Raw genomic sequence first — 14,532 nt, 5'->3', positions numbered from 1 at the left:
AGTAGTACTTTCATGCCAGGTTTCCAGTTTGTATGTTTTGTAACAGACAGTTCCTTATATCTATTAGGAATATCCAAGCTCCAGTTTCCAGTAATGCGATAACATTTCCCTTGATGTTGCAAATACCCTTGCTCCTTGATAGAATGTAATTAATTTCTTTCTAGTAGAAGGTTTCCTTTTCAGAAGTGTGAATTCCAGAATGAGAAATAGCTCGACTGTGTACAATGTTTTAGGTTGTTCTTTTCTATCCTTCCTTTGTCCTGTATTCCCACTCCCGACTGAGGTTCCACTGTCCCAGTCACTGGCTCCAAGATCCATCCCAGCTTTTACTTTGAAAAGGTCCCTTTAAGCAAGGGAATCTCAAGTTCTATCAGTGCTCACTTGGTGTCTCAGTTTTCGTGCGCTACCTTTTTCCAAAGACGCCAGTGATGTGGAGTGCATTTAAAGTCCCTAGACAGAAATCCCTTTCACCTGAAAAACCGAATTAAAACGCTGCACCAAAAACAGCCATGCTGTGCTTTCCCAGTCACATGAGTGGTAAGCAGTTACCCACTATAATCCAAAAACGGCCCTGCTTTGCTTTTGTTTCGCATGAATGGCGAGTTATGCACTGCATCCAAAAACGGCCTGGTTTTACTTTTAATTCACATGAGGGGCAAGGATTTCAACATTAGAACCCGACACAGCTTATGCTTTCCATTTCACTTGAACAGCAGCCCTTGAAACGATGCAAACGAAAAATGGCTTGGCTTTTTCTTTTGTTCATGTCAAATCCAAGAACCATGTGGAAGGGGGCCTACCCCTCATTGTCAATGGGCCAACAGCAAATGTGAACCCACTCCCAAAGAAAGAAATGAAAGAATCCCATGACATACAAGACAGGATTTCAAACATTAGGCGCAGAAACGGCTTGCACACGTGTGAAAAAAAAATGTCAACAAAAAAAATAAAAATAAAAGACTTTTAAAAAGCCACAGTGAAAAGACTGCACTGCTCGCACAAGAAACAGGTCAGGGAAATATGCTGTAAAGGTGGACTAAAGTAATGTTTCCACCCACGAGACTTCAATCACCTTTAAAGAGGATCATAATACTGGAAAACCAGTTTGGGCCAGGGAAGAAAACTTCACAAGTAAAGGCCCTGCTTTCCACTGGAAGTCACACCTACCAGTGAAGCATCCCACAGTCAAATGTGAGGTTATGAAGGGTGTCAATTCCCTGCTCTGCCAGACTTGAAGGCAGGGGCTCAGGGATTTCAAAGAAAGCATGTGTGTCTAAAGTTTGAATAGAGGGTGTGAGCTCCTTCCTGCATCCACTACAAAGAACAAACCGACAACTTCAAAGGGGGTCATAACAATCTTTGGTCACCGGCTGAGCCACAGGAAAACAGTTGGCTGTGGGGGATGAATCGACCCTCCCACAGAGGGAGGGACAGATCCTCCCAATTGACATTAAAGGACTGATTTCATTTTTAGGCATTTTTCACAGTAATTAGAATGAGAAATAATTTTGTTTTCTGCTATGTTTTTATGTAATTTCCAGGCAGGTTTAAAGAGAGAAAGTGCATTTTTCTAGGACCTTCGAGACTGAAATGGCCAGTTAGAGCGGTTTTCTGGCTGCTCTAAAAATGGGACAAATATGACAATTGGTGGAACGATGCAGAATGAAATTATGAATATGCTTGATCATTTGCAGAGTTGTAACGGTTATACATTTTGTGAAAAGGACAAAAATGTGCCACCGGGCCATGCTACATCGTACCGAGTTGGCGACTGGCTTACCCAATTCCCTATGACCAACTAAAACCACCCATCTATTTCATATGTCAGGGGCTAGTAGAATCATTAAGTTATGAGACAACTGTTTTTTGTGAAAAAGCAGCCAAGAGAACAAAGAAGGTTAATAAATGCAAACAGATGGTGCTCTCTTCCCTTGAACCAATCATGCCAGGGGGGCGGAGAGGGGTATGGTAACCCTGTCCTATCCGAGCGGTAGGGGTAATTACAGAGTACTCCCCCTAGGTTGTAAAGTGAGTGATGTCATTTGTGCTATATAAGGGGGACTGTACTAGTTCAAAACACACAAAATCTAGGGAGACAGGAGAATGGGGACGGCGAGGAGGCGGCTGAACCATACCATCTTTGAGAGTGCAGGGACCAGAACCCTTGTCCTAGCTGTCCAGAGTGTCCTGAGATCCAGCTGGCTTTCCAGAAATCCCAAACCAAGGCTTACTTTGTAAGTCGCAAATAACACCAGCACTAAAATGCATAAGCCCTTCCTTTTTGTAGCATTGCATCCAATAATTCCCCATTGAAGTCCCCAGGGAACACCCCAAATCGCCAGTGTAATTCAGTCACCTTCCCATAGAAGAATCTGTGTTTAGCCTGTGTATGTTCGCATATACCCTTTGGTAAAGCTCTCAGGGTCTGTAAATCCTTAGCATATTTTAAGTAAATCAATTCATTCCCCATTGAAACTCACAGTACAAGTTGGTTGAAATTCGAAATTAACCTTGTCCCTGGTGTCTTTCTTTAATTATTATAGTCATTAAAGTGTTGCCGCAAAAGAATTAGTCTCCTTGTAACTGAAAACCGAGCTTGTCCGTGTATTGTGTGCATCACCCCACTAATTCCTATTTTCATCTGTGTTATTAAAAACCCAAACCATAGTCCCATTGAGAGCAATCCCTTTTGCCTACAAGTCTGTTATGTGTCTCGGTCCTTGTCAGTGAAAACCGATTTTCCTATTCTGAGCTAAACCTCTTCTTTGCACTGCCTCTCATTGTAAATCCTCTGTAAAACAAATTTCCATTTGCCATTATATCTTTCCTTTTGCATTTGCTTCCTTCCAAAACTGATTTTCCTACTTCATTTCTATTGCTGCCCTGGTGGGCTGAATAGTAGTCTCTAAGCTTCCCTATCTCCTCAAGTGTGAGCAACACAAATTTCCTTTCATTCTGTCCCCTAGCAGTTGTGAGTAACAATCAATATCCCATTCTGCAAATTTGCTCCAAAAACCGGTTTTCACTTTCTTTGCTGGCTTCCCATTTTGGGGTGGTGGGCTTTACCCCAAATCCGATTTTCGCTCTCGATTCCTACTCCTTGCCACTGCCTTACATTCAAAGGAATCAAGTTAGCTGATGTTTGGAGGTGATTGTTGCAGGGGGGGGGGAAGGGAGTGCTAAACCGTTGGTGTTCTCTTTATCAAATGGTTCTTTTTTTGTCTTGCCATTAAAGACTGAATTGTAATAGGATATCTTAACCTAATTGTTTTGTAGAGATTAGTGCATTTTGTGTTGCCGCAACATTGGTGGCTGTGAAATTGTTTGATTTTTCTTTTTCATTAAATAAAATTAATAAATATCTTCTTGATACACGCCGGCCCGATTCCTGGTCCATTTTGACACAGGGTGTTTTGGAGGTTGGGTGCAAGACTGGTTGGAGGACTACTTTAAAAAAAAAAAAAAAAAAAAAAGATTTGATTAAATAAAACTTTTTTCTACTTTTGCATATTTTTGCAAGTGCGGTTATTTTAGAGTTCCTGAAGCTTCATTTTCGGCATATTGCAGCTGTGGATAGGTGCCATTCCGGAGTGTTGGGAGTGCAGCTCCAAACAGTGAAGGCTTTCTTTGCCCTACCTTGGAAAAAAAAAATATATATATATATATATTTTTTTTTTTTAAAAAGCACTTTAATGTACGCCACATTCATTGTCGGGGAAAGAGTCCCTGGTTGGAGTGTGCGGTGTAATTAAACCGTGACAGTGAGCATGCCCTTTGTACGGATTCATGCACACACCATCTTGGCTCTTTCCCCATAGAGATGCTCAGTCACTTTATAAGTGCAACAGCTGCCATACATTTGGTGATCACTCTGCAAGTACAAGGTGGTTTCATTCATGCAGCCAACAAACCCCTTTCTTTCATGGTGAGAGTGCCTCGCTGTTTCATAAGCGTCTTTCCTGTGCTTTTTACGCTGCAAGTTCAATTCGGCTCAAGACACAAAATCCATTTCTGTTCTGATCAGAGTCCAGTCCACACATATTGCCCAGCTTGGTTACAACATCCTGTTCAATGTCCTACTGCTCTTCCAGTAGCGATCCTAGACTGGGTTATGCTAACTATCACTGCTCCAGAGTTCCTTTGTCAAAGCCCCACATGGAGGCAACTCTAACCTAGCACCATCTCGTGTGTGCCGACAACGAATCACACAGACAAATCACAAAGTGTAGCAAAGCCATGGGAAGCTGCACTGAAGGAGTCGTGAAAACTGGTGTTGGCACAAATTGTGCCACAAAATGACACTGGATCCGCTGTGGAACAGACGTCCTCGAAGCTGGAATCAGAAGCGCCCATCAGTGTGAGGTCTATTCTCAGGAACACGCTTGGAGAATGCTGGCGAGTTAGGACGCCCACATTTTTTTTTTTTAAAATACAAAGAGTGAAAGTGAGATGGAAGCGTGGTTCCAAGACTTCCATTTTAGCTCTTTTCTTGCTCTATTTCTGGTAGAGAGTGCTTTGCAAGGCTCCTGGTGGGTGAAGGATCTTCAGGGAAACCAGCAGTCTCCTTACGTATGCCTCAGATATCCACTGGCTGGACACGGACAGACACACACCGCCCCCCCTCCAGGAGGAGGTGTTAACATAGCAGTCTCACCTCGCTAGTCCCAAAGGGGGAGCGGTGATGAAAATCCCATACATTTATAGATCCAAGCATCACGCTCAATGCCAATAAGGGTCAGAGACTGATATCCGTCTCCGGCCATCCTTGCAAAGCTTACGGCAGAGTTGGAGCTATGACTGAGGAACTGAGGATGCAATTGAGCTAAAGCTTAAAAATTAAAATAATAAAATAGTGTACAAAAGTTTCACACAACTCCCCCCCCCCCCCCCCCCAAGCATCTGCTAGCACAGAATAAAAGACCGGGTCAGTTTACCTCCATACATGTACAGACCAGGGGAGCAAATGACGCTGCGACAGTCGGCACAGGGGCGGCTGTCAACCAGCTGGAAAACGCTCCTGGGCCACCCTTTGCCTGAATTCTATATCAAGTAAGAAAGTATTTGTAGGGGAGGGGGGTGCATGCATTAGTACTTTACTGGTTGAAAAACGCGGGTATCTGGAAAGCCAGTGTGCGTGATTAAAGCAAAGATTTCATAAATGTGCATTCGTCTTCAACACCTCAGTTAGATGCAATAAGATAACATAAGGTGGACTGAGATCTTTGGCAAAACCAAGTGTAGAGTGAAAAGTCTGATGACAGCGCACAGTTGTGGTCTGAAAAATACATTAGACCTGCCCCACTGATCAAATATTTTGCACAAGCAGGACACAAATCGGATGACTTTTTCGGGACTGTTGTCCCGAAGGTAGAAGGCAGGAATAAACAATAGTTTTGAAATTACAAAAACCGGAGAAAAAAATGTATTTCAGTCCACAAGCCATCTACATGGACTAAATGAGCAATTTGGACGTCAGAAGCTACTTAAATGTCTTATGTACTCAGAAAACCTTGATCATCCGTTCTGGGAGTGGGCTCGTTTACGTTTGATCCCTAAATGAGATATTCCGGTCCTACTTGCAGGAGCTGTAGGACTTCATTCAAACAGAAATAAGTTCCCCCTCCGGGAGGACCCATCCCCTTAACGACAAATATTTATATAACTGAAATGTATGTTTTGGCTTAAAATGGTTATTACCTCAGACAATGGGGTAACATTTGTCACGGTCATTTACGGACCTGTACAGGAGTATATCCTAGCACTTGTCTCTTTTACAATTTGTAGGGTAATTAGACTTAAACCTACACACCTGGTCTTCCCTATAATGAACAAACATCTTATAAAAGCAGACACGCCATGATGTCATCACGTGCAGAGGGGAAGACGTCAATGTGCAGGCACTTAACGCTCCATTTAAGAGCTGTGGACCACGCGGCTTGTTCCAGCATTTTGGGGATTCAAAATGAGGCGATTGTTCATTTCATTTTTTATTTCCAAGTCATCTTATTTATTTGTACCCTTAAACAAGGTAATCAATGGGCAAAACACCAGCCTTAGCTTCCTCGGCTGTCAGAATACAGGTCCTCATTAAAGAGAAGATAATGGGAGCACCTCAAACCACCGTTTGAAATACCAGACAGGTCATTCTTGAACCCTCGGTCTGGTGGTCTCTAGTCCAAGCATGGTCTACATGGCGACCAAGAATAGCCTACATAGCGACCTAGCATAATCTACATAGTGAATGCTAAGCCACACTGATGACCCTCTAGATAACAGAGAAAACAAGGATACAGTGAAGATCCCGGTAACTTAACTATGAGGTAATTGAATCTCTCCAATTGCATTTATATTTTTAATTTTTGCAATAAAATTGGCATTTATAGCCATTTGGATCATAGTCCCTTGTTTTTAATGTTTCAGTGGTACATCATTAGGAATCACTCTCCTACTGGTGCATTAACCAAGCTTTGCATTATCCTCAATGACATACAGCACCACAAATACACTGGGTCAAAGCAGCTAAAATCCGAGTACCTAACTGGAAATTGATACTATATATTTAGTACATCAATAATGGGAATATTTGTACACCAGAACCCGGTCTTATACTCAGTTTGTTCTCCATTGAATGTCTTTAATGATATTAGAGACAGAAACAGGTCTGAGTTAGAGAAAACATGTGCTTTAAAAAGCGATTAGCACAACTATTACAAGATCATGTAATCACTGTCATACCAGGGACTTTGTTCAAATTTCCAGACAGGACTCGGATCGAGTGTTTCAGAACCGCCTTTCCCCAAACTCATTTCTCTTGAAACGTGTCATCATAACTAATGATTTATACACTGTTGTAATTGCACAAGACATTTAGACCAAAGTATTGAATTCCAAGCTATTGGTGCTAGTTTATTTTCACTTATGGCTGTTCAGGCGGCGGGATACGGGACTGAATGTATATATGTTGAATTTTACACATTGTAATGAATTAAATTAAGAATGATTCGTTAGGAGTTCTAAATCTCTACCCATTGAACACATTTACAATGTCATATTTTATTAGGACGAAAATACCCCATATAGACTATAAACATACTTGTATGTACTCTCCACAATGTTATTGTTGCATCTCGACCCCATCTAGACTATAAACATATTTCGATGTACTCTCCAAAATGTTATTGTTGCATCTCATTTGGAAGTTGGCGATGTTGCAGACCATGCATTGGTGCCTCATTCTGCAACAGCGCGAAAGCGAGAGCAAGGACACATCACAGAGAAAGAGGTGGCAGCAGAGAGAAAATTGTTGCAGCAGTAAAGAGACAGCAACGGAGATTAGTGCAGTAACTGATGTAGTGGCAAAGGTATGATGCAGTGGTAAAGACTAAGTGAGAGGTAGCAGCAAGATGAAAGAATGGGCGGAAAGGAAACCTAAAAGAAATAAAAGAGAAAGCAATCGGCAGAACCAAAAACATTTAGACACGTGAAGCAATATGACGCGAGGCAGAGGATTCAACAGAAAAAGTCAGCAATGAGCAACAAACTATGGGGAAAACACAAGTTCTGCCATCTTTTAGACACTCAGTTCATGAGACTGGACTTTAAATAGCTCCTGGGATACAATAAGCAACTCCTGGTCAGAGGAAACTCATGATACAGGAGCTACTTCCACCTCCTGCGCCACAAATCCCAATGTCGACCCCTGCATATGGTAGCAGGTTACATAGCAATGGACCTATGATACGCAAGCAAAACAAAGATAACTGCAAAAATAGCTACACGCAAGAGCCTGCATCACCCACAAGCAGTGTCAACTTAACAAGTTTCCGTAAAACATGTTAAAAGCCATCAAAGGCGGCCCACCGGTGCCTCAAGCAGATCCAAGCAGAGCACACGTGTTCATCAGGACACATCCCTGCCGACATGCCAGGAATGACGCGCGTGTGCTGTGCGGACCCCCAACTCCTCCCTTTGGCTCATGTTCGCGAGCATATTCAGAGCAGCTCACTTTCCTGAGACTCCATGTGAAATAAAATCCCATCCCTCCAAAATCTTGTTCTTACACTGCCTCCTTTACCATGTATTGGTATTCCCACCTAAAAACGACCCAGGGCAGGTCAGAGGCTCAGAACCAATCTCTTTAACACCCAACCCCATGAAAAAGGGCTGCATGGGAGAACAAACAGAAAGGGCCCCCGCCTGGTCAGCAGAAGTGGAGGCAATAGTCACCCTTTCAAAAGAAAGCTAAGCTACTGTAACACGCTTTCTGGCGCGAATATTTACCCCCCCAGTGCACATTTCTGCATCCTGCAGACACTTGACAGGAGCAGGGAAGTCTTCAAATATGGAAAAGGTGTGCCTGCAATGCCGTTTGCTCTGCCTAAAGGCAAACATTGCGCCCAATCGCCACAGAGCCTAGTCAGGAATACAGTGAAAGGCATGGTTTAACAGGGCATGGTTGAAGCACTGCACAAATGCTACTGCAAGGTGTCTTTCCATGCAGATGTGTAGAAACAATGCGAGTCAAAATAAACTTCAAACCTGAGGCATCTGCCCGGTGTCTTAGGTGACATAAATACCTACTCAGAAGAACAAGAGAAAAACCAGGCACCATAGAAGGTGCAGTAAAGCAAATGGCACTCAGCCTTCATGCAATGCCCCGGTGGCTCTTACCGTCGTTGTCGAACACCACCCGGGTGCAGGCTTCTGAGGGAGACTGGATGTCGCAGGAGTAGAGCCCTCCGGTGACGTTCGCGATCTGGTTTGGAAAGGACTTGGTTCTTGGGGCGCCAACAAGCAATCTATCAAAAAAGAGACAATATGTTTAATTGTTTTTATGTAGCGGGTGCCACGCGTTCACAGCTATTTTACCATCGATGACAGATAAACAAGTAAAGGCTTCTGCACCCAGTATTGATTTTGCAATCACTGCACTTGGGCTGGGACCCAAAATTGACCATGGACATGTTTTTCAAAGTGGCCCCATACTGCACTGTAATAGCAAGCCCAACAACCCCTCTAAATAGGGCGGGGGGAACGAGGGGGGCTGCGGGTGTGTAGGGGGTTTCTAAAACAAGAACATTTGGAACATTGGGTCCCAATAGGGAGTTTTAAAGCACATTTGTTCGTATATATTGATTAAAAAAGTAGTCAAGCATAACGAAAAACTGGCATGAAATTAGTTTACGGTGAGACTTTATAACATGCTTTACTTCAAAACCCCTCTTCCCCACATCCCTTATTTGAGGAACAGAAAACCAGAGTATACACACAAAAGAGGCTTGTGGTCCAGAAGTCCACTGGGAAAACCCTAAATGTCCCTGTAGGCCAGTCCAGCACTGGCAGCAGCACAGTGAAGCCTATCCCCTCTCTTGCAGGTGTGCAGAGTAGAAGGCAGCTCTCGTTGGACTCTGGTGGGAATTAGATTATGCGTGACTGCATTGTAAACCCTCCATGCTACCAGCGAGAGAGTGCAGCTACAGCTCAAGTCTAGGATATTTATACTGCTCTGGGAACCTTTACTGAACCAGCTCAAAAAAGGTAGGCATCCGCATACATCCCCACAACTAATAGGTGGGCCTTATTAACCACACAAAGACCTTGCTTACACACGCACAACACAAACACGGATTACTCATTGCCATTACACCAATCGCCTCAAATGTGCAAATGGATAGCACACCTACTTCGTAGGTGTTTCAAGGCGACAACTGCTTGGACTATTCCTTGCACAGCACAGCTCACATTGATCTTTGTGTACTCTCTATTGCCCAAGTGATGTAGAAAGTATACATACAACAACCTGAAGATCAATGTGCGCAAGTATACATACAACAACCTGAAAACCCATCAATGTGCGCAAGTATACATACAACAAACCTGAAAAACCATCCATGTGTGCAAGTATACATACAACAACCTGAAAAACCATCCATGTGCGTAAGTATACAAACAACAACCTGAAAACATATCAATGTGCGCAAGTATTTATTCAGCAAACCTGAAAACACATCAATGTGCGCAAAGATACATAGTACTGTATGCGTGCACTCTCTGAAGCAAACATTCCCTCTCACCTACACCACCCCCCCACACCCCAACAATAAAGGGTAGGAACATCATCATACATTGTTTTGGTTCGACAATCCCCGCGGATGGCCTCATGAGTTGGCTCCATCTCATCACCTCATGCCCTCTCCCAGTCTCCACGTTCCTGCTCTTAGGGTTCTGCAGGATCACAGACTGGCCACGTCATGACATATCTCCATGACAGTCGAGCTCCTTCAGAGTGACATTTTGTTAAAAAAAAAAAAAAAAACAGTGGCATCATCCACACTTGCACTGCCTTTCCACTTACCCCCTCCTACTTCTCCTCCCACGCACCATCTCGCGCAAGAATATACTGCGTACACCTGGGAGTGGCCAATTAATGTGCGAGACAGTTTCTTTGCCCACACGTCCTTCAAACAGGGAAAAAAGACAGTGTGCCTTAGCGCGCAACCCCCCACGGGGGCTTGTGTGGTTATTTGTGGTGAGAGACAGGCCAAGTTATGAGGGATCTCAACCCCACAAACATCAGTTGGACATACGGATCCATTTGCCAAAATAAACCCATAGACGCAACTTAAACAAAAAGGAATGTGTGGGTTTGCGTCGTTGTTGAACTTTGCCATGTTGGCGACCTGATATTTACAAACAGAAACAAGTCTTTGTGCGAGGTGGGAAAAGGCACCCGCCAACCGCAGCACCTTGGTTTTATAAACCATACACGGACCACAGACACCAGTCCAAAAACCCCAGCATCTTCCAGTGCGCAAATACCCATGTCAGAATAACCAGCCAATATAAGTGGATGTCTCAATCACCTACATTCAAAAATGCATACCATTTCACAGGGTCAGACTGGACCATACAGTTGTCTCCGGCATCAATGAAAACGTGTCCCACAGTTGCAAGTGGCTATTCATTCCTTTTGTGACACTGACTACTACCCAAGGTGGAGTTTTTAAATAAAATTCTGAGACGAAGTGTGCATTTTAAAGAATATTTATTCAGCAGCACTGGTCAAAACTTCTATCCTCATAGGGAAGTAACTCAAACTGGCCCACTTTGACCAATAAAAACAGACCCACACCAGCATTTTGAGTTTTTGGTTCGGCCATGGGCCTATTGCCCTATGGGCCAGTCCGACCTCACCCTGTTGGGTCACCATAAGATGAAGCCGTTTTATAAAACCTCCACCCAGAGTTCAACAAACTAAAATAAACACATATCTGTATCAACACACATACACATCACTTACTAACATACAGACACACATACAGTGATTGAGATAGATATACACAGACACTTTTTTTTGCATGGTTTGTGATATGGTAATGGAGATATTTTCAAAGACACTCAGAATAGTGACATTCGGGCAAATTCTCCGGCAGGCGCAGATTATTTAGCCCATCAGTCCTAATAAAATCGAACTTTGAAAGAAAAGCATAAGATGTGGGCACCTCGAATGTAAAAACACAGGAATCCCATTTTCTGAGAGGTTTCCTGGCTTCCTAGGAAGGAAGGAAGGGAAGGGAAAGGAAGTGTACCTTCCACGGATGCATCTATAATTAGAAAACAGACTTCCTACCTCTGGTGGAGTTCACTGGTGGATTTCCAAAGCGAGGAGATGTACAATCATTAGGAGCATTCATGAGTTATGTGCACATGGAAGCCCGGTCCCTTATGCACCCCTACGTCTGTTGGGTACCCCAAACCCCAGGGGGGGGAACCTGTCTAGAACATATTGGCATCTAGCTTTCCTGCAGGAAGAATGTATAATGAATGCCAGAAATCCTGACAAAACACACATTCAGTGAGATTTCCTGCACGATGAATCAACAGCAAATTGATGTTTTTTCCATGTTCAACTATAGTCCCCAGATCACTTGCACATAGCCAAAGAATAAATACATTTGACTAACTCCCACAGTCATGCGAGGGGGAGGCAGAATGGTCTATGCAGTACCTTGGTTAGAAAATTAGGAGCCATGCTACAGACGGTTTCTTTTAATTGGGGGAGGGGGGCCTTGGGGGGCAGGGGGGAGAGGAGGAATTGACATTTGATTACAGTGCAAAGGCTACTTTTCATCGTAAAAAGGAGGAGGAGCTGAATGCATCTGGACCTGTGGCTATTCTAGAGCCCACTGCCTCCCTGATGCAACTTTAGAGCGGATACTAAACATCCGGGCATTGCTGGAGCCCCAACATGCCTGTGCGCGGCAGGCATGTGGCACTCTACCCGTGTGACCTTCTAGAGGTGAGAGATGTTCACATCACCTGTGGATTTACTTGGTCAGGTTATTGGTCTTGCATAACAGAGCTTGTATTTGAACAGTTTCTTGGTGTGGTGGGTTTTGCAAGAGGTGCGATTAGTCGGGGCAGAGGGGAGAGCGCAGGATGGTTTTCCGGCTATGCCGAGGGCTGCTTGGAAGGAACTGGCTTCTGTGTGCCTGGTAAGTGAATGGTTCCCGACACATGATTTGCTGACACTCAGATTGTAAGGGAACCCCGAGGTGGGCAAGTGTAGGCCGGGCTACTTTTTTCTCAGCCCACCGGTGGATCCTTTACCACCAGGAGGTACCACATGTAGGCCCTTCCCTCCGAGTCTTGCAACATGTAGCTCAGATGAATAAGAGATGGGCTGCACCCAGAGTTCATACCGTAGCTCCATTCCTTTGCCCATGTACTCGCGCGTTCTTAATGTCACTGGGCCTAGTAACATCGTTGTCTTGTTTCCCTGCCCTTGTCGCGCTCTGAAACACTTGTGTACGAGCGCGATACAAATAAAAAATCACCATCACCAATAAACACGCCAGAGCCAAATACTATATTTTCCCCCGAAGGGAACTCAAGCAGAACAGTAAACCGAACCTAGCTGGGACACTATAAAATGCATTCCCGTTTAAATATTTCTCATGCAAACACATCATAGGAACCCACATTTTATGAAATGTCACTTATTTTATACATATTCTTGAAGCGACATCACATTTTGACTTTGGATTTCAGATGCAGCAGGGAAACGTCCATTCAAATGTCGATTTCTGTAGCACGTGTCATGTTCCATTTTTGATATGCAGTTTCATAACGTACAATGAATAAAGCAGTATCTGTTGACATGTTGTACAACCCCCCCCCCCCAATAGTCGGGGATAATCCATTTACTGTAGTGCAGCAGGTTCAATTCTATAGCTTTCCGTGTAGTCTCTCAAGGAAGTGACTCTAAACTGTTACGAGTAAACCATTGTATTTTTTTGGCACTCTAATGATTATATTGAGACAGTCTGCATTTGCTATCCATTACAAAAGGCAGCACCCAATCACTTGCTTGGTCAGAGCAATATTTCTCCAAGCAGTGCAACTTTTCATCACCTCTCACTTTATATTCAGGCGGTCTTCTTTTTCCTTCAATTCTCCCCACTCTGCTCCCAGTAACCTATGTGCAATTAGGCCGAGGCCTAGAGCGGTATATTGCAGGGAAGCGATATTTTCAGACAATTCTTGGTTTCTTTGATTCAGACTTCAGTTATTTTTTTTTTATGTCGCTCACTTTCCACAGTCGCTCGATTGTCAGAGTTGCACTGTGCGACGTAAGAGGTCATGCACGTCAGGCCGGTGACATCACAGCGTTTGACACCGTTCCCACGACCCCAGAATCCAGGGAAAGCAGTCAGAGTGAGTCTCCGTGTGCGCGCAGTTGGGGCAGATTGCACATGAAACTGAAAGCACAGGCAGCCGGTCTGACCTAGAGTAGTGAGTGCCCAAAACATGAAAGATCTTGCAGCCCCGATCCAATGTCCAAAAAAGTAAGATGCAGAATTATCTTTTGTTACCAAAGACCATAGGGCAGGAAAAAATGCGCTCGACAACCAAAATAAAAGAGTTTACCAAGTCAGTTACGGTGCACGAACCGAGCAACTACGAGCATTATGGCGCATGCATAGCGCGCCGAGCTACTCGAGCTTCACAACTTTATAGGTTATTCTAAGCATGGTGTACTTCCTGTTTTTAATCTGGGTCCCCTTCCTCTAATCTCATGCGTTAAGTAAGAGCTAGCAGTGAGCCCGGTAGTACACGACAACTCCAGGCAGCATGTACACACAAGTGAAATGAAAGCCCAGGCCGGCCAGCCTACTACCTACAGGAACTGGGTACCGACACAGAAAAGCCCAGCGCCCGACCCAAACAGCCTAACATATAAGAATCAGAAAATATGAAAAATATCTGTACAATGAGAAACAGACTCACATCTCCACCCGAGCCCACAACCCAATAAACACGGTGCTTGTCCAGCTATAGGATTCAAACCCTTATCTCCAGCACCCATCTGTAAGGCTCTGAGCTACTCATTCTGCAGAGTTGTGTGTGATGAACATGAAAGTTAGGTTGCTTTTAGCACTGACACACACCGTCAGGGGCGTTGCTAGGGGGGGCTAAGGGGGCTGTAGCCCCTGATCTTTTGGTTGTAGCCCCGGGTAGAATCTCAGGAGC

The 14,532-nt window shown here is 44.1% G+C and overlaps 1 protein-coding gene across 3 annotated transcripts in view; it reads right to left on the bottom strand.

The window, feature by feature from the left end:
- Window positions 1–14,532, bottom strand: part of ITGA6 (integrin subunit alpha 6) — a 328,225-nt gene that overhangs the window by 199,858 nt on the left and 113,835 nt on the right. For all 3 annotated transcript variants that reach the window (XM_069616222.1, XM_069616220.1, XM_069616221.1), the window contains exon 2: window positions 8,671–8,798. In XM_069616222.1, the coding sequence (XP_069472323.1) occupies window positions 8,671–8,798 (128 nt within the window). The remainder of the gene's footprint in view (window positions 1–8,670; window positions 8,799–14,532) is intronic.

This window comes from Ambystoma mexicanum, chromosome 9, assembly GCF_040938575.1.
Source record: "Ambystoma mexicanum isolate Mex_15411 chromosome 9, UKY_AmexF1_1, whole genome shotgun sequence".
Taxonomy (NCBI): Eukaryota; Metazoa; Chordata; class Amphibia; order Caudata; family Ambystomatidae; genus Ambystoma; species Ambystoma mexicanum.
Note: the sequence above shows the minus strand (reverse complement) of the source record. Positions and strands in the feature narration are given on the sequence as shown.